We start from the raw sequence: 20,805 nt of genomic DNA, 5'->3' as shown, positions 1-20,805 counted from the left end.
TCTCACGTCCCATTGTACACTTCCTCAGGGCCCTGTGTACACTTTCTCACGTCCCATTGTACTCTTCCTCAGGGCCCTGTGTGCACTTTCTCACGTCCCATTGTACTCTTCCTCAGGGCCCTGTGTGCACTTTCTCACGTCACATCGTACACTTCCTCAGGGCCCTGTGTACAATTCCTCACGTCCCATTGTACACTTCCTCAGGGCCCTGTGTACACTTCCTCACGTCACATCGTACACTTCCTCAGGGCCCTGTGTACACTTCCTCACGTCCCACTCTATATATCCTCACGTCTTACTGTACACTTCATCAGGTTCCACTGAACATTTCATCACGTTCCACCGTACATTTCCTCAGTACCCACGTTTCACTATACATTTCCTCACGTCCCACTGTACATTTCCTCGTGTCCTACCGTGCCTTTACTCCTGGTCAGTTGACATAGCATCTTGTCTGGCGTCTGCACTGAGTTCAGTGAACTGCTTGTGTTGTCGTTGTCCTGGCTTAATCTTAACTACTTCTTCTCACCTCCATGGTGGACATAGCTATGGCCTCTGAACTTATTCTTGCCTTTAGATCCAAATTTTACCAACCGTCTGTGTGAGATGGTGTCAAATGCTTTCTGGCAGTCCAAGAACATACAAACTTCACCGAGTCTTCTCTTCTGTCCAACGATATCGTGTTTCATTTTCACCGTGGACTCATAGGAATATAGAGGATGTGTGGATCAGGTGTTTGCTTTGAAAAATGTATGTGAGAAATACTTAGAAAAGCAAATGGATTTGTATGTAGCATTTATGGATCTGGAGAAGGCATATGATAGAGTTGATAGAGATGCTCTGTGGAAGGTATTAAGAATATATGGTGTGGGAGGCAAGTTGTTAGAAGCAGTGAAAAGTTTTTATCGAGGATGTAAGGCATGTGTACGTGTAGGAAGAGAGGAAAGTGATTGGTTCTCAGTGAATGTAGGTTTGCGGCAGGGGTGTGTGATGTCTCCATGGTTGTTTAATTTGTTTATGGATGGGGTTGTTAGGGAGGTGAATGCAAGAGTCTTGGAAAGAGGGGCAAGTATGAAGTCTGTTGGGGATGAGAGAGCTTGGGAAGTGAGTCAGTTGTTGTTCGCTGATGATACAGCGCTGGTGGCGGATTCATGTGAGAAACTGCAGAAGCTGGTGACGGAGTTTGGTAAAGTGTGTGGAAGAAGAAAGTTAAGAGTAAATGTGAATAAGAGCAAGGTTATTAGGTACAGTAGGGTTGAGGGTCAAGTCAATTGGGAGGTGAGTTTGAATGGAGAAAAACTGGAGGAAGTGAAGTGTTTTAGATATCTGGGAGTCGATCTGGCAGCGGATGGAAGCATGGAAGCGGAAGTGGATCATAGGGTGGGGGAGGGGGCGAAAATTTTGGGAGCCTTGAAAAATGTGTGGAAGTCGAAAACATTATCCCGGAAAGCAAAAATGGGTATATTTGAAGGAATAGTGGTTCCAACAATGTTGTATGGTTGCGAGGCGTGGGCTATGGATAGAGTTGTTCGCAGGAGGATGGATGTGCTGGAAATGAGATGTTTGAGGACAATGTGTGGTGTGAGGTGGTTTGATCGAGTAAGTAACGTAACGGTAAGAGAGATGTGTGGAAATAAAAAGAGCGTGGTTGAGAGAGCAGAAGAGGGTGTTTTGAAATGGTTTGGGCACATGGAGAGAATGAGTGAGGAAATATTGACCAAGAGGATATATGTGTCGGAGGTGGAGGGAACGAGGAGAAGAGGGAGACCAAATTGGAGGTGGAAAGATGGAGTGAAAAGGATTTTGTGTGATCGGGGCCTGAACATGCAGGAGGGTGAAAGGAGGGCAAGGAATAGAGTGAATTGGAGCGATGTGGTATACAGGGGTTGACGTGCTGTCAGTGGATTGAATCAGGGCATGTGAAGCGTCCGGGGTAAACCATGGAAAGCTGTGTAGGTATGTATATTTGCGTGTGTGGACGTGTGTATGTACATGTGTATGGGGGGGGTTGGGCCATTTCTTTCGTCTGTTTCCTTGCGCTACCTCGCAAACGCGGGAGACAGCGACGAAGTATAAAAAAAAAAAAAAAAAAAAATATATATATATATATATATATATATATATATATATATATATATATATTTATTTATTTATTTATTTTGCTTTGTCGCTGTCTCCCGCGTTTGCGAGGTAGCGCAAGGAAACAGACGAAAGAAATGGCCCAACCTACCCCCATACACATGTATATACATACACGTCCACACACGCAAATCTACATACCTATACATCTCAATGTACACATATATATACACACACAGACACATACATATATACCCATGCATACAATTCACACTATCTGCCTTTATTCATTCCCATCGCCACCTCGCCACACATGGAATACCATCCCCCTCCCCCCTCATGTGTGCGAGGTAGCGCTAGGAAAAGACAACAAAGGCCCCATTCGTTCACACTCAGTCTCTAGCTGTCATGCAATAATGCCCGAAACCACAGCTCCCTTTCCACATCCAGGCCCCACACAACTTTCCATGGTTTACCCCAGTCGCTTCACATGCCCTGATTCAATCCACTGACAGCACGTCAACCCCGGTATACCACATCGATCCAATTCACTCTATTCCTTGCCCGCCTTTCACCCTCCTGCATGTTCAGGCCCCGATCACTCAAAATCTTTTTCACTCCATCTTCCCACCTCCAATTTTGTCTCCCACTTCTCCTCGTTCCCTCCACCTCCGACACATATATCCTCTTGGTCAATCTTTCTTCGCTCATTCTCTCCATGTGCCCAAACCATTTCAAAACACCCTCTTCTGCTCTCTCAACCACGCTCTTTTTATTTCCACACATCTCTCTTACCCTAACATTACTTACTCGATCAAACCACCTCACACCACACATTGTCCTAAAACATCTCATTTCCAGCACATCCACCCTCCTGCGCACAACTCTATCCATAGCCCACGCCTCGCAACCATACAACATTGTTGGAACCACTATTCCTTCAAACATACCCATTTTTGCTCTCCGAGATAATGTTCTCGACTTCCACACATTCTTCAAGGCTCCCAGGATTTTCGCCCCCTCCCCCACTCTATGATTCACTTCCGCTTCCATGGTTCCATCCGCTGCCAGATCCACTCCCAGATATCTAAAACACTTTACTTCCTCCAGTTTTTCTCCATTCAAACTCACCTCCCAATTGACTTGACCCTCAACCCTAATGTACCTAATAACCTTGCTCTTATTCACATTTACTCTTAACTTTCTTCTTTCACACACTTTACCAAACTCAGTCACCAGCTTCTGCAGTTTCTCACATGAATCAGCCACCAGCGCTGTATCATCAACGAACAACAACTGACTCACTTCCCAAGCTCTCTCATCCACAACAGACTTCATACTTGCCCCGCTTTCCAAAACTCTTGCATTCACCTCCCTAACAACCCCATCCATAAACAAATTAAACAACCATGGAGACATCACACATCCCTGCCGCAAACCTACATTCACTGAGAACCAATCACTTTCCTCTCTTCCTACACGTACACATGCCTTATATCCTCGATAAAAACTTTTCACTGCTTCTAACAACTTGCCTCCCACACCATATATTCTTAATACCTTCCACAGAGCATCTCTATCAACTCTATCATATGCCTTCTCCAGATCCATAAATGCTACATACAAATCCATTTGCTTTTCTAAGTATTTCTCACATACATTTTTCAAAGCAAACACCTGATCCACACATCCTCTACCACTTCTGAAACCACACTGCTCTTCCCCAATCTGATGCTCTGTACATGCCTTCACCCTCTCAATCAATACTCTCCCATATAATTTACCAGGAATACTCAACAAACTTATAACTCACTCCTATCCCCTTTGCCTTTGTACAATGGCACTATGCACGCATTCCGCCAATCCTCAGGCACCTCACCATGAATCATACATACATTAAATAACCTTACCAACCAGTCAACAATACAATCACCCACTTTTTTATTAGATTCCACTGCAATACCACCCAAACCTGCTGCCTTGCCGGCTTTCATCTTCCGCAAAGCTTTTACTACCTCTTCTCTGTTTACCAAATCATTTTCCCTAACCCTCTCACTTTGCACACCACCTCGACCAAAACACCCTATATCTGCCACTCTATCATCAAACACATTCAACAAACCTTCAAAATACTCACTCCATCTCCTTCTCACATCACCACTACTTGTTATCACCTCCCCATTAGCGCCCTTCACTGAAGTTCCCATTTGTTCCCTTGTCTTACGCACTTTACTTACCTCCTTCCAGAACATCTTTTTATTCTCCCTAAAATTTAATGATACTCTCTCACCCCAACTCTCATTTGCCCTCTTTTTCACCTCTTGCACCTTTCTCTTGACCTCCTGTCTCTTTCTTTTATACATCTCCCACTCAATTGCATTTTTTTCCTGCAAAAATCGTCCAAATGCCTCTCCCTTCTCTTTCACTAATAATCTTACTTCTTCATCCCACCACTCACTACCCTTTCTAATCAACCCACCTCCCACGCTTCTCATGCCACAAGCATCTTTTGCGCAATCCATCAGTGATTCCCTAAATACATCCCATTCCTCCCCCACTCCCCTTACTTCCATTTTTCTCACCTTTTCCCATTCTGTACTCAGTCTCTCTTGGTACTTCCTCACACAAGTCTCCTTCCCAAGCTCACTTACTCTCACCACCCTCTGCACCCCAACATTCACTCTTCTTTTCTGAAAACCCATACAAATCTTTACCTTAGCCTCCACAAGATAATGATCAGACATCCCTCCAGTTGCACCTCTCAGCACATTAACATCCAAAAGTCTCTCTTTCGCGCGCCTGTCAATTAACACGTAATCCAATAACGCTCTCTGGCCATCTCTCCTACTTACACACGTATACTAATGTATATCTCGCTTTTTAAACCAGGTATTCCCAATCACCAGTCCTTTTTCAGCACATAAATCTACAAGCTCTTCACCATTTCCATTTACAACACTGAACACCCCATGTATACCAATTATTCCTTCAACTGCCACATTACTCACCTTTGCATTCAAATCACCCATCACTATAACCCGGTCTTGTGCATCAAAACCACTAACACAATCATTTAGCTGCTCCTAAAACACTTGCCTCTCATGATCTTTCTTCTCATGCCCAGGTGCATATGCACCAATAATCACCCATCTCTCTCCACCAACTTTCAGTTTTACCCATATCAACCGAGAATTTACTTTCTTACATTCTATCACACACCCCCACAACTCCTGTTTCAGGAGTACTGCTACTCCTTCCCTTGCTCTTGTCCTCTCACTAACCCCTGACTTTACTCCCAAGACATTCCCAAACCACTCTTCCCCTTTACCCTTGAGCTTCGTTTCACTCAGAGCCAAAACATCCAGGTTCCTTTCCTCAAACATACTACCTATCTCTCCTTTTTTCACATCTTGGTTACATCCACACACATTTAGACACCCCAATCTGAGTCTACGAGGAGGATGAGCACTCCCCGTGTGACTCCTGTTTCCCATTTTTAGAAAGTTAAAATACAAGGAGGGGAGGATTTCTGGCCCCCCGCTCCCGTCACGATCACATGTTTACCAAATGGCGTCCTAGCCTCGTCTCTTCGATGTATATCAACTGACTGTTATATTTATCTCTTGTGTCTCCCCTGATGATGTGATTATTACACGAAAGTGTACTTGGGAACTTTTCGTGTTTCATTTTCCCCGTGGACTCATAGAAATATCTTGATCACGCGCAAAATTGTGATCCTTTCCAATATATATATATATATATATAGGGGATAGGGGAGAAAGAATACTTCCCACGTATTCCCTGCGTGTCGTAGAAGGCGACTAAAAGGGAAGGGAGCGGGGGGCTGGAAATCCTCCCCTCTCGTTTTTTTTTTTTTAATTTTCCAAAAGAAGGAACAGAGAAGGGGGCCAGGTGAGGATATTCCCTCAAAGGCCCAGTCCTCTGTTCTTAACGCTACCTCGCTATCGCGGGAAATGGCGAATAGTATGAAAAAAAAAAAATATATATATATATTCATTTATATATATTTATTATACTTTGTCGCTGTCTCCCGCGTTAGCAAGGAAGCGCAAGGAAACAGACGAAAGAATGGCCCAACCCACCCACATACACATGTATATACATACACGTCCACACACGCACATATTCATACCTATACATCTCAACGTATACATATATATACACACAAAGACATATACATATATACACATGTACATAATTCATAATGTCTGCTCTTATTCATTCCCGTCGCCACCCCGCCACATAATGAAATACCAACCCCCTCCCCCCGCATGTGTGCGAGGTAGCGCTAGGAAAGGACAACAAAGGACACATTCGTTCACACTCAGTCTCTAGTTGTCATGTAATAATGCACCGAAACCACAGCTCCCTTTCCACATCCAGGCCCCACACAACTTTCCATGGTTTACCCCAGACGCTTCATATATATATATATATATATATATATATATATATATATATATATATATATATATATATATATATATATATATATATATATATGGATCTGGAGAAGGCATATGATAGAGTTGATAGAGATGCTCTGTAGAAGGTATTAAGCATATATGGTGTGGGAGGAAAGTTGTTAGAAGCAGTGAAAAGTTTTTATCGAGGATGTAAGGCATGTGTACGTGTAGGAAGAGAGGAAAGTGATTGGTTCTCAGTGAATGTAGGTTTGCGGCAGGGGTGTGTGATGTCTCCATGGTTGTTTAATTTGTTTATGGATGGGGTTGTTAGGGAGGTAAATGCAAGAGTTTTGGAAAGAGGGGCAAGTATGAAGTCTGTTGGGGATGAGAGAGCTTGGGAAGTGAGTCAGTTGTTGTTCGCTGATGATACAGCGCTGGTGGCTGATTCATGTGAGAAACTGCAGAAGCTGGTGACTGAGTTTGGTAAAGTGTGTGGAAGAAGAAAGTTAAGAGTAAATGTGAATAAGAGCAAGGTTATTAGGTACAGTAGGGTTGAGGGTCAAGTCAATTGGGAGGTGAGTTTGAATGGAGAAAAACTGGAGGAAGTGAAGTGTTTTAGATATCTGGGAGTGGATCTGGCAGCGGATGGAACCATGGAAGCGGAAGTGGATCATAGGGTGGGGGAGGGGGCGAAAATTCTGGGGGCCTTGAAGAATGTGTGGAAGTCGAGAACATTATCTCGGAAAGCAAAAATGGGTATGTTTGAAGGAATAGTGGTTCCAACAATGTTGTATGGTTGCGAGGCGTGGGCTATGGATAGAGTTGTGCGCAGGAGGATGGATGTGCTGGAAATGAGATGTTTGAGGACAATGTGTGGTGTGAGGTGGTTTGATCGAGTGAGTAACGTAAGGGTAAGAGAGATGTGTGGAAATAAAAAGAGCGTGGTTGAGAGAGCAGAAGAGGGTGTTTTGAAGTGGTCTGGGCACATGGAGAGAATGAGTGAGGAAAGATTGACCAAGAGGATATATGTGTCGGAGGTGGAGGGAACGAGGAGAAGAGGGAGACCAAATTGGAGGTGGAAAGATGGAGTGAAAAAGATTTTGTGTGATCGGGGCCTGAACATGCAGGAGGGTGAAAGGAGGGCAAGGAATAGAGTGAATTGGAGCGATGTGGTATACCGGGGTTGACGTGCTGTCAGTGGATTGAATCAAGGCATGTGAAGCGTCTGGGGTAAACCATGGAAAGCTGTGTAGGTATGTATATTTGCGTGTGTGGATGTATGTATATACATGTGTATGGGGGGGGGGGGGGTTTGGGCCATTTCTTTCGTCTGTTTCCTTGCGCTACCTCGCAAACGCGGGAGACAGCGACAAAGTATAAAAAAAAAAAAAAAAAAATATATATATATATATATATATATATATATATATATATATATATATATATATATATATATATATATATTCCCATGTATCCCTGGGGATAGGGGAGAAAGAATACTTCCCACGTATTCCCTGCGTGTTGTAGAAGGCTACTAAAAGGGGAGGGAGCGGGGGGCTGGAAATCCTCCCCTCTCAATTTTTTTTAATTTTCCAAAAGAAGGAACAGAGAAGGGGGCCAGGTGAGGATATTCCCTCAGTGGCCCAGTTCTCTGTTCTTAACGCTACCTCGCTAACGCGGGAAATGGCGAATAGTTTGAAAAAAAAAAAAAATATTCCCATGTATCAAAACTCGTCAGTGAATTTTAGATTAACAACATGTATGTATATATGTATGTATTCAGCCTTGCAAGTATATGCATTGGTAGACATATACATATCTATAAAAAAAAAAAAAAGGGGGAACAAAATGAAGAGATGGTGATAGATCTTAAAAGAAAAAGAAAAAGAATTGAACATGTTACTTTTTTTGTGTTGGTAAGTTCATGTAAAGATATTGTTGTGGGGGGGAGACTAACATGTTCTGGGCCTGGCCAGAGGCAGACGAGGCGTGGAAAGAGAAGAGGGCGGAGTGAGACCTGCCGGCGACGTCGACGATGAGGCGGTGTGGGTGGACGCTTAAGGGCTGGTGGCGGCCCGTGGTGTTGCTGCTGGCGCCGCTCATCTTCTCCTTCATACCCATTGTCGGTCGCACTGCCGTAAGTAGCGCCTACTTCCCTCTGCCGTCATCCCCCTAGAATGAAAGGAAATGGGAGTAAGTAGATTTGCTGGGGTTACTTACTCTCTGTGGTGGGGTTAGTGGCTGCACTGGGGCTTAATGTGTGTACTGGAGTAAGTAGACGTGTTAGGGGTAGTTGCTGTACTGGGGTTTAATGTGTGTACTGGCGTAAGTAGATGTGTTGGGGTTACTTACTATCTGTGGTGAGGTTAGTGGCTGCACTGGGGTAAGTAGATGTGTTGGGGTTAGTTGCTGTACGAGGGTTTAATGTGTGTACTGGGGTAAGTAGATGTGTTGGGGTTACTTACTACCTGTGGTGGGGTTATCTGCTGTGCTGAGGTTTACTGTGTGTACTGGGGTAAGTAGATGTGGTGGGGTTAGTTGCTGTACTGAAGTTTAATGCGTGTACTGGGGTAAGTACATGTGGTGGGGTTAGTTGCTGTACTGGGGTTTAATGTGTGTACTGGGGTAAGTAGATGTGGTTGGGTTATCTGCTGTGCTGAGGTTTAATGTGTGTACTGGGGTAAGTAGATGTGGTGGGGTTAGTTGCCGTACTGGGGTTTAATGTGTGTACTGGGGTAAGTACATGTGTTGGGGTTAGTTGCCGTACTGGGGTTTAATGTGTGTACTGGGGTAAGTAGATGTGGTGGTGTTAGTTGCCGTACTGGGGTTTAATGTGTGTACTGGGGTAAGTAGATGTGATGGGGTTAGTTGCCGTACTGGGGTTTAATGTGTGTACTGGGGTAAGTACATGTGTTGGGGTTACATACTATGTATGGTGAGGTTAGCTGCTGTACTGAGGTTAGTAGGTGTGCTGGGGATGGTATGAGTACTGAGGTTAGTAGGTTTGCTACGGTTAGCAGGTTATGCTGAAATTGATATATATCCTGGGGTTAGGAAGTATGATGGGGTTAGTATGTATGCCGAGGTTAGTAGATATGCTGGGGGTTAGTATGTATGCCGAGGTTAGTAGATATGCTGGGGGTTACTATACGCGATGGGGTAAGTAGCCATACGGGGATCAGTAGGTGTACCTGGGTAAGTAGGTGTATCTGGGTATGTGTATCTGGGTAAGTAGGTGTACCTGGGTAAGTAGGTGTATCAGGGTAAGTAGGTGTACCTGGGTAAGTAGGTGTATCTGGGTAAGTAGGTGTACCTGGGTAAGCAGGTGTATCTGGGTAAGTAGATGTACCTGGGTAAGTAGGTGTATCTGGGTAAGTAGGAGTACCTGGGTTAGTAGATACTCTGGAGTCAGTATACGTCCTGATGTTAGTACGTGCAAAACGTGAGTAGGCTACTGGGGTCATTATGGGTGCGTTGAGGTATGATGAATGTGTGCTGGTAAATACTCAGGTAAGTAGAGTGTGTTGTAGTAAGCACTAAGGTGGTAGAGTGTGTTGTGGTATGCATTATGGTGGTGGAGTGTGTTGTAGTATGCAAAATGGTGGTAGAGTGTGTTACAGTATGCACTATGGTGGTAGAGTGAGTTGTGGTATGCACTATGGTGGTAGAGTGTGTTGTAGCAAGCACTAAGGTGGTAGAGTGTGTTGTGGTATGCACTATGGTGGTAGTGTTGTAGTGTGCACTATGGTGGTAGTGTTGTAGTGTGCACTATGGTGGTAGAGTGCGTTGTAGTATGCACTATGGTGGTAGAGTGTGTTGTGGTATGCTCTATGGTGGTGGAGTGTGTTGTGGTATGCACTATGGTGGTAGAGTGTGTTGTAGTATGCACTGTGGTGGTAGAGTGTGTTGTGGTATGCACTATGGAGGTGGAGTGTGTTGTGGTATGCACTATGGTGGTAGAGTGTGTTGTAGCAAGCACTAAGGTGGTAGAGTGTGTTGTGGTATGCACTAAGGTGGTAGAGTGTGTTGTGGTATGCACTATGATGGTGGAGTGTGTTGTGGTATGCACTATGGTGGTAGAGTGTGTTGTGGTATGCTCTATGGTGGTAGTGTTGTAGGATGCACTATGGTCGTAGAGTGTGTTGTGGTATGCACTATGGTGGTGGAGTGTGTTGTGGTATGCACTATCGTGGTGGGGTGTGTTGTGGTATGAAAAATGGTGGTAGAGTGTGTTGTAGTATGCACTATGGTGGTAGAGTGTGTTGTGGTATGCACTAAGGTGGTAGAGTGTGTTGTGGTATGCACTATGATGATGGAGTGTGTTGTGGTGTGCACTATGGTGGTGGAGTGTGTTGTGGTATGCAAAATGGTGGTAGAGTGTGTTGTAGTATGCACTATGGTGGTAGAGTATGTTGTGGTATGGACAATGATGGTAGAGTGTTGTGGTATGCACTATGGTGGTAGTGTTGTGTTATGCACTATGGTGGTAGATTGTACTGTGGTATGCACTATGGTGGTAGAGTGTTGTGTTATGCACTTTGGTGGTAGAGTGTGTTGTGGCATGTAGGGTGTTGCAGTAGTATTCAAAAAGTGTGTTAAGCATTATTGTATACAGAGTTGGTTTTGGGAAAGTAGATGTACTTTCGCAATGAATGGTAAGGTACGTAGTCTGTCTATCATATCTCTGAATAGAATATTCTGTGGCCTCTGATTTCAAGTAGGAATGCTTAATCTTTATTACAGATTTCGAGTGGGACTGCTAAATATCACACATTTTAGGAGGATATGTTAAATCTTCATTACATATGTCAAGTGGGAATGTTAAATCTTCATTACATATGTAAAGTGGGAATGTTAAATCTTCATTACATGTGTCAAGTGGAAATGTTATATCTTCATTACATGTGTCAAGTGGAAATGTTAAATCTTCATTACGTGTGTCAAGTGGAAATGTTATATCTTCATTACATGTGTCAAGTGGGAATGTTAAATCTTCATTACATATGTCAAGTGGGAATGTCAAATCTTCATTACATGTGTCAAGTGGGAATATCAAATCTTCATTACATATGTCAAGTGGAAATGTTAAATCTTCATTACATATGTCAAGTGGGAATATCAAATCTTCATTACATGTGTCAAGTGGAAATGTTAAATCTTCATTACATATGTCAAGTGGGAATATCAAATCTTCATTACATATGTCAAGTGAAATGTAAAAATCTTTAAGATAAACCTCAGCAGTACTAACATAGTGTTACTTTGCATGTTTACGAAATAATTACGTAAACAAAATTAAAACGTATGTTATTATTAGAGAGGGCATGTGCTTCATCCAGACTGTGGTCTACCCCTGGCAGGCCTCATGACCGACCCCTCTCCTCCCTGGCAGGCCTCATGTCCGACCCTCTCCTCCCTGGCAGGCCTCATGACCGACCCCTCTCCTCCCTGGCAGGCCTCATGACCGACCCCTCTCCTCCCTGGCAGGCCTCATGTCCGACCCTCTCCTCCCTGGCAGGCCTCATGACCGACCCTCTCCTCCCTGGCAGGCCTCATGACTGATCCTCTCTTCCCTGGCAGGCCTAATGACCGACCCCTCTCCTCCCTGGCAGGCCTCATGACCGACCCCTCTCCCCAACAGGAGATGAGATGTGGGTACGTCATCATTGTCATGGCCGTGTACTGGATGACGGAGGCTCTGCCCCTGCCGGCCACGGCGCTCATCCCGGTGTTCGCCTTCCCGCTGCTGGGCGTCCTGTCCACGGCCCAGGTGTGCCAGGTGTACCTGAAGGATTCCAACGTCATGTTCCTGGGCGGCCTCATCATGGCTGTGGGCGTGGAGCACTGCAACCTGCACAAGCGCATCGCACTCTTCGTCATCCTCCATGTCGGTGAGGACAGACACGTCCGCCTTGATTGCCCGGGAGCCCTGGGTGCTCTTGGCATGCATGACCGGCCCAGATGGAGTGATTGGTCATTCATTAAACATAATGAGGCATTATCAAGTCTCGTTATCTCGCTGGTGTGGGAGTGCATGACGTCAGAAGAGTGTGGAGGAAAATCTACGTGGCAGGGGATGCGTTTAGTGTGAGTGTGTGGCTGGAGGTGGAACAGACCGCAGAAGAGATGGACAAGTTGAGGGATAAAAAGATATATCACTTGAGGATGCCGTAGAGAGTGACTGTTACGTGTGTGTACAGTGGTCTGATGTGTGTGGTGGTGGTGTGTGTGTGTGTGTGTGTGAATGGGGAAGTGTCATGGGTTGTGAGGAGGGTAGTTCGACTGGGTAAGTCAGCTGAGTGTACACCGTGAGTGATTAATCGGAGCTGTGGTAGTAGTGTAGTAGACATCGTTCAAGGCAGGATGCGACTTTGAGGGGGAGGATAGATCTACGCGGTTGTTGTGTGTATTTCCTCGACCACTTTCTTTACGCGTCTCGAAAGTCATCCATCAGACTATTTACAGACGCAAGTGTTGGGTGCGCCACAGCCTCCACGATAGCTACCCTCAGATGAGCAGTGTAAAGTAAAAACACAACCAGCAGATGGAAAATGGAATATCTCGCGTACTTGTTATAGAAAAAATAAGTGACCAATAAACGCTCGACCTGGGATACGACTTAACTCCGTGTACTTTGCTATATCGTAGTCTACCACCCTCGCCTCGAGTCAATTAAACGTGTTGTTCTGTTCTTGGTACTCATATATCTGACATTTGCTGTGTATTTTCTTCCTACAGTTCCCAGCAGTAATTATCTGCCAGGTATCGTCAGTGGAATTAACCGTTTCCGTCCTGTCACTTGGCGAAGGTCAGTCTGATTGTTTTGGTGTACATGAGGGTGGGAGAGACAAGTGTGTCCTTCCATGGCATACTGAGCCTGCTCTGTCATGCCAAGGCACTCTAAGATCTAGAGTGACGCCTGCGATAGTGTTGCTTGTCTCCGTCGTCAGTACGTCATCACGGGTCTCGTTTCTGTCCTTGAACCGTGATGCGATGAAAGAAAGATTCTAGAAATTAATTTGAGCTTCTCAGATGTTTGTGGGCCGACTCCGTTATAGGTGGAAGGGTCATAGAAAGGAGACGAAAAAGGATTACACAGTTTCGCACAAAAGGAAGGCAGTATCATAACAGTTAATCTTTGGGGTGGCTGGTCTCCTCGAAGGAGCTATGGAGAGCAGCAGTCAGATTTCAAAATCGGGGCCAGTTGACTGGGGCAGACAACTCACAAGAGCAGTGCCCAAAACAATGCATGGAGAACAGAGAGAGAGAGGGAGAAGCAACCTCACACATTATCCTCCTTGTTCTCACGCAAAATCCAGCTCTCCGACCGCATTAACTCTTTTCGGTCTGTCTGAAAAGTTCTTCTCTCTTTCTTTCTGGACACAAACAAGGCTTATGATCTTGATGGTATCAATCCCCATGCTATGATAGAGTACACCTCTTACCCTGCATCTGCCTTTGCTCGTCTCTTCCGCTTCCTGTTAGAAACCAAAACTTTTCCTTCTTGTTGGAAGCCTGCGTTGGTATATCCTATCCCTAAGAAGGGTGACTGTTCTGACCCCTCTAACTATCGTCCTGTTGCTTTGACATCTACCATTTCCAGTCTTTGAATCCCTCCTCAGTTCTCATACCCTCGCACATCTTGAATCTCACGGTCTTCTATCTGATTACCAGTATGGCTTCCGTAAGGCGAGATCCACTGGTGATATTCTTTTCTACTCTACTAATGTCTGGTCATCACCCATGAAAGATTCGAGGGAATCCAAAGTAGTTGCCTTTGACATATCCAAAGCTTTTGACACGGCGTGACAGCCAGGTCTCATCTCTAAGCTCCCATCTTTTGGCTTCCCTTCCTCACTTTGCTCCTTCATATCTAGCTTCCTCTCTGGCTGATTTATCTCCGTGGTTGTTGATGGATTAGCTTCTTCCCCTTTTTCCATCAACAGCGGTGTCACTCAAAGGCCTGTCCTGTCTCCTGCACTGTTTCTCTCCTTTTTATCAACGATATCATTTCTTTCACAAATAACAAAATACAGTCATACTCGGACGACTCAAAACTGCATTCCTCCACATCCCTCAGTTCTGCTCCTTCTTTTGATCTGAATCATCTCGACAGAACTTTCTTAATAAACTTAAACATGGACAGGATATTTCAGTGGTGTAGAGGAAATCTGGTTAAGTTTAATGCCTCCAATGCCCATAGCTTTCCTCTCTCCTTCGACGGTTCCGTAATTCCACTTCTCAACTCTATGAACATAACTTGGTGTTGCTACAACATCCACTCTGTTTTCAAGCCCAACATTACGGAGATAGCTAAGTCTGCCTCTGTGAAACTGCGAATCCTGTTTAGATGTCGAAATATCTTTTTCTTCCGAACAGCAGATCCGATAATACAAGGGAATTAATCGTTTCCGTCCTGTCACTCGGCGAAGGTCAGTCTGATTGTTATGGTGCACATGAGGGTGGGAGATACATGTGTGTCCTTCCATGGCATACTGAGCCTGCTCTGTCATGCCCAGGCACTCTAAGATCTAGAGTGACGCCAGCGACAGTGTTGCTTGTCTCCGTCGTCAGTACGTCATCACGGGTCTAGTTTCTGTCCTTGAACCGTAATGCGATGAGAGAAAGAATCTAGAAATTAATCTGAGCTTCTCAGATGTTTGTGGACCGACTCCGATAAAGGTGGAAGGGTCATAGAAAGGAGACTAAAAAGGATTCCACAGTTTCGCTCACAAGGAAGGCAGTATCATAACAGTTAATCTTTGGGGTGGCTGGTCTCCTCGAAGGAACTATGGGAAGCAGCAGTCAGTATGGGGTACTACTCTCAAATCTGGGGTGGTTCTAGCTCTGTATCCTTACTTGACAGAGCTGAGTAGAAAGCGGTCCAACTTATCAACTCTCCCAGGCTAACTACAAAACTTGACCCCCCTTGCCCTACGCCGCAATGTTGATTCACTTTCCCTCTTCTGTAGGTATTACTGTGGGTTTTGCTTCGGAGAGCTGGCCTTTTTTGTGCCCACACCACTGGCTTGACCACGCAATACTCAGCAAATTCCTGCGTCACATTATTATTGTGTGGCCATCGGCAACTCAAAGGTGGGCCGTTTTGACAAATGATACTTTTAATAAACCTCGAAGCTTTGGAACTGTCTACCATCTCATGTCTTTCCCAATAACTACAACCAGGTACAATTTTAAATACAGGTCTTTCATTTTCTTCAGAATTCGTATATACTTCCCCTTGTCTCTCTTTTTTTTTTTTCCCCTTTCATTAACCTCTACATTTCTATTAAGGCCTGGTCTTGACGTGGACATTTGTCCGTGACTGGAACCTCCAACGTAAAAAAATAAAAAAGAAAAAAAATCAGTTACAACCAGTGCATGGAAAATGTAGTTGCGGAGGCGATGGCAGGAGAGATGATGAGCCAGAAGGCTTTTCATTCCACTCTGGCTATGAGAGAAGAGCAAGAAGAACCACCCCTACATATGCGAGCAGTGCTCCATACTGGGATGAATAAGACCACTGCAGATATGGAGGGGCTGATCAGGAAAACATTTTCGACACTACAATACCCTCAACTTTGGGGAAGCAAGTGTGTGGTATTCATTACGTAAGGTCTCCAGGACAGAGATTGTGTGGCTATGCCCTGCATGTGTATGTGATTGTAAGGTTGCAGAATGGTGTTCTGAAATTCAATGGCAGAATATAATTAAGATTTAGAAAGAGATATAGGAAAGAATAGCGTTTTTGCACTGTCTAATATTAACAAATTACTGCCTCCCTGTTCTGAGATGCTCCCATGTCCGAAATGAGAGAGGCGGTATTTTAATACAGAAAAAGAACGAATACTGGAGCAGAGAGAGAGAGAGAGAGAGAGAGAGAGAGAGAGAGAGAGAGAGAGAGAGAGAGAGAGAGAGAGTGGGGGGGGGGGGGAATCATCAGCATAAGGATAAACGAGTTTATGTGGTTAAAGAAAGATCTCTCGTGGAGTGGTGGGAACGGCGAAGGCGATAGGATAAAACCGTTGACAGAATGAGACTAGGGTGTCGCTCTATCATTGACTAGAACGACGGGACGACTAGCAGGGGAGCTATGCATCAGGGAACACAAAGAAATAGAAGAGCCAAAGCAAGGAAGTTTAAGCAATTAAGTTTACAAAGTAAAGACTTCAATCCATATTCCGTATTCAGCACGTTTTTAACTCGGATGAAAAGTTTATCTACGCTGAAAAATTGAAGTTACGTCTTTTTTTTTTTTAATGCCTTAGAATTTCGTCTCTGAATCTCGATAAGTTAAAGACCGTTCTCCAAATGACTGTTATCCCTCCTGTTAACAGACATACGGGCAAGAGATGGTTCAAGTTGCTATACCTCACCAGTCCGTCTCAAGTCTGACAGGTTACATGAGAAATATGGGTCATTTCTTAATATGGACTTTTGACCTCGTATGACCTGTTTCGTCAGGGTACACAGAGCCCTTACCGCTGCTGTGAGTGTGGTGGAGCGAGCGGGGTGCGTGACGGCCGAGGAATGTGCGGTGGCATCAGCGTGCGTGGGACAGGACCCACGACGCTCGATATTTAACTGCAGCAGCAGCAGCTAGCGGAAAGCCGCTCACCCGCCCGGCCGCTGCTCCACCACCCAAGCCGGACCCGGGCGGGCGTATGATGCATCACTCTAGCAGTTTGTGCCCGCTCACGGGAGCATGCTCGTATGCAGAGAATGATGCCCAAGGAAGCACATACCTGAGCATACACCAATGCACAAATAATGCATGAGCATAACACCTGTGTAAACAAACAACCACACTGGCAGTGCAAACGCGAGCGGAGCGGCAGGCATTAATGCTATAGATTACCATCCTTCATCCATACACAGGTGACTAATACCCTCTCACGTATAAGATTGTAAACGTTGAGTCTTAAGAAAAAAAAGAATATATATATATATATATATATATATATATATATATATATATATATATATATATATATATATATATATATATATATATATATGAAAAATGTGTGGAAGGCGAGAACATTATCTCAGAAAGCAAAAATGAGTATGTTTGAAGGAATAGTGGTTCCAACAATGTTATATGGTTGCGAGGCGTGGGCTATAGATACAGTTATGCGGAGGAGGGAGAATGTGCTGGAAATGAGATGTTTGAGGACAATATGTGGTGTAAGATGGTTTGATCGAGTAAGTAATGAAAGGGTAAGAGGTATTGTGTGGAAATAAAAAGAGTGTGGTTGAGAGAGCAGCAAAGGGTGTTTTGAAATGGAGAGAATGAGTGAGGAAAGATTGACAGAGAGGATATATGTGTCAGAGGTGGGGGGGACGAGAAGTGGGAGACCAAATTGGAGGTGGAAAGATGGAGTGGAAAAGATTCTGAGTGATCAGGGCCTGAACATGCAGGAGGGTGAAAGGCATGCAAGGAATAGAGTAAATTGGAACGATGTGGTATACCGGGGTCGACGTGCTGTCAATGGATTGAACCAGGGTATGTGAAGCGTCTGGGGTAAACCATGGAAAGTCTTGTGGGACCTGGATGTGGAAAGGGAGCTGCGGTTACGGTGCATTATACATGACAGCTAGAGACTGAGTGTGAACGAATGTGGCCTTTATTGTCTTTTCCTAGTGCTACCTCGCGCACATGCGAAGGGGAGGGGGTTGTCATTTCATGTGTGGCGGGGTGGCGACGGGAATGAATAAGGGCAGACAGTATGAATTATGTACATGTGTATATATGTATAAGTATGTGAGTATATATATGTATACGTTGAGATGTATAGGTATGTATATGTGCATATGTGGACGTGTATGTGTATACATGTGGATGTGGGTGGGTTAGGCCATTCTTTCGTCTGTTTCCTTGCGCTACCTCGCTAGCGGGGAAAATGAAACACGATAAGTTCCCAAGTGCACTTTCGTATAATAATCACATCATCAATTGAGACACAAGAGAGAAATATAAGTCAGTTGACATACATCGAAGAGACGTAGCTAGGACGCCATTTGATAAACATGCGATTGTCCAAGACAGACAACGAGCGTTCATAAACTTATCATTATACAAATTTTATCAACAATAAAGTTATCTAATTTGTATAGACCATCACTAATATTAAGATTATAATTCTCTGTATATTTAATAACAGAAGATTCAATGACATTTCTCGTGGTAATAGAGTTAATAACTGAGATGGCATTACTCCAGTCAATACAACGATCATAGTTTTTAACGTGATTAAACAAGGCAATTGATTCTTGTCCCGTTCTTATACTATGTTGTTTCAGTCTAACAGAAAGATCCTTACCAGTCTCCCCAACATAAAACTTATCACAATATCTACACGGCACTTTATAGATGCACCCAGAAGAATTTTTTGGTAAATTCCTGATTAAGGTATTCTTTATAGTACTATTGTTGCTGAAGGCAACATTTACATTAAAGGATTTAAGCAACATGATAAGTAAAGTAATATTATTATTAAAAGGGAGAACTAAAAGATTCTTGGTGTCAATGAGAGGTTTGGGCTCAACTCTATAAAATTTCTTCGCTAAATCATTTTAAAGAGTTGAGCTTTATTGAACTTAATTGTTGATAAAATTTGTGAAATGATAAGTTTATGATACGCTCGTTGTCTGTCTAGGACAATCGCATGTTTACCAAATGGCGTCCTAGCTACGTCTCCCCTGATGATGTGGTCATTACACGAAAGTGCACTTGGGAACTTATCGTGTTTCATTTTCCCCGTGGACTCAGGAATATATTTGATCATGCGCAAAATTGTGATCCTTTCCAATATATATATATATATATATATATATATATATATATATATATATATATATATATATATATATATATATATATATAATCTTTTTAACGATAGTCTGAAGTCCCTCCCGATGTTGCTCGAAGAATGAAATAAAAGGTAAAAACTAGAGAGAATGATCAAAAGAATAGCCTAAGTGTTTGAGGGAGTGGAAGCCAACATTTCATAAATGGACAGGTCGAAGTTCTTTGGAAAGACGTAAGAAAGTAAAGAGTTCTGAAGATCAGCTGTGGAAGTAAACAAACAACCCGTGAGTGAGTTGCCACTGGCCAGAGGAGTCCTGCAGACCCGGCCCCCGGCCTACTGCAGAGGCTTGATCAGTACTGCACAAGCCTAGCCAAGGTCGGGGTCACGTAAACTGCCAGGTCTCAGGAACGGAAACCAAAGGAATATCAATACAAGACAGAGGAGTCCCGACGCGTCGCAAGGAAAGTGTGGATGAAGTGTTAACGTCAGAATGAGAGAGAGAAATGATGAGTTGCACTTGTTCACACTAGGCTTCTGGCGAGGAAGGATACAGAGTTAGAGCCGCGCTAGAAGTGACGGCAGTGCTGTGGATGGACCAATCATTCCTTTGTATAATTCATAAACTGCTCATCAAGGAAGAATCTCATCTAAACAAGACTTCCACTTTCTTCCTGGCAGAGCTGGCTGTTTGGGTTTTCGAGGAAGATTAGACGTGACCATGAAAGAAAACGGGATTACTGGATTTATTGTTTAACCTTGAGAGCCAATTCGTCCTTGGAAGAGGGTTATCTAAGCTTGAGTTTATGCCAACCGAGACTTGGCGAGGCACATAGCAAGTTGCAGATAACGGAACAGACTTAACAGAATACGAAGAATGCAGAGGCGACCCAACGCATGAGTGATATGGGCTATTTCTTAAAGAAAGTCGTTGACAAATGGTAGAAAAGGGGAGGAGACAGGACGGAACCCTGAGGAACATAGCTGTTGAAAACTGAAAAAAGAAAAGACTGATCGATCAGCAACTACAGACTCGATGTGCGTGAGAGAGAGAGAGAGAGAGAGAGAGAGAGAGAGAGAGAGAGAGAGAGAGAGAGAGAGAGAGAGAGAGAGAGAGTGTGTTACTACAAGACTTTAATAGAAAGAGAAGAACTAAGAGATCAATCTTATCAGAAGCTTTCGAATTATTTAAAGTCTCTTAAACATGACGGCCAAACATTAGTAAGGTAAGATAGCAGCATATCGGTGGATCTCGTCTTACAGAAACTGTGCTGGTGACGAGAGAGAACACTGTGATTCAAGACGTTTGAGGTAATGAGACACAAGGAGAGAACGAATGAATGGAGACACCAAAAGGCAAAAAGTAAAGGGAGGACAGCTGGAAGGATTAAAATGTGGCACGTCCATCTAAGGATGGGCTATGCTGGTGCGGGTTCCCTGGGTGTTGGGGAAGTTTTTGATTTACGACAAAGGCGAAAACGAGGAGCAAG

General features: G+C 44.1%; 1 protein-coding gene across 2 annotated transcripts in view; it reads left to right on the top strand.

Annotated features, from left to right (window-relative positions):
- LOC139756520 (Na(+)/citrate cotransporter-like) overlaps positions 1 to 20,805 on the top strand; it is a 131,464-nt gene that overhangs the window by 52,568 nt on the left and 58,091 nt on the right. For both annotated transcript variants that reach the window (XM_071675995.1, XM_071676006.1), the window contains exons 2-3: positions 8,483 to 8,643; positions 12,148 to 12,397. In XM_071675995.1, the coding sequence (XP_071532096.1) occupies positions 8,542 to 8,643; positions 12,148 to 12,397 (352 nt within the window). In that variant the 5' untranslated portion in view covers positions 8,483 to 8,541. The remainder of the gene's footprint in view (positions 1 to 8,482; positions 8,644 to 12,147; positions 12,398 to 20,805) is intronic.

This window comes from Panulirus ornatus, chromosome 2 (assembly GCF_036320965.1).
Source record: "Panulirus ornatus isolate Po-2019 chromosome 2, ASM3632096v1, whole genome shotgun sequence".
NCBI lineage: Eukaryota > Metazoa > Arthropoda > Malacostraca > Decapoda > Palinuridae > Panulirus > Panulirus ornatus.
Note: the sequence above shows the minus strand (reverse complement) of the source record. Positions and strands in the feature narration are given on the sequence as shown.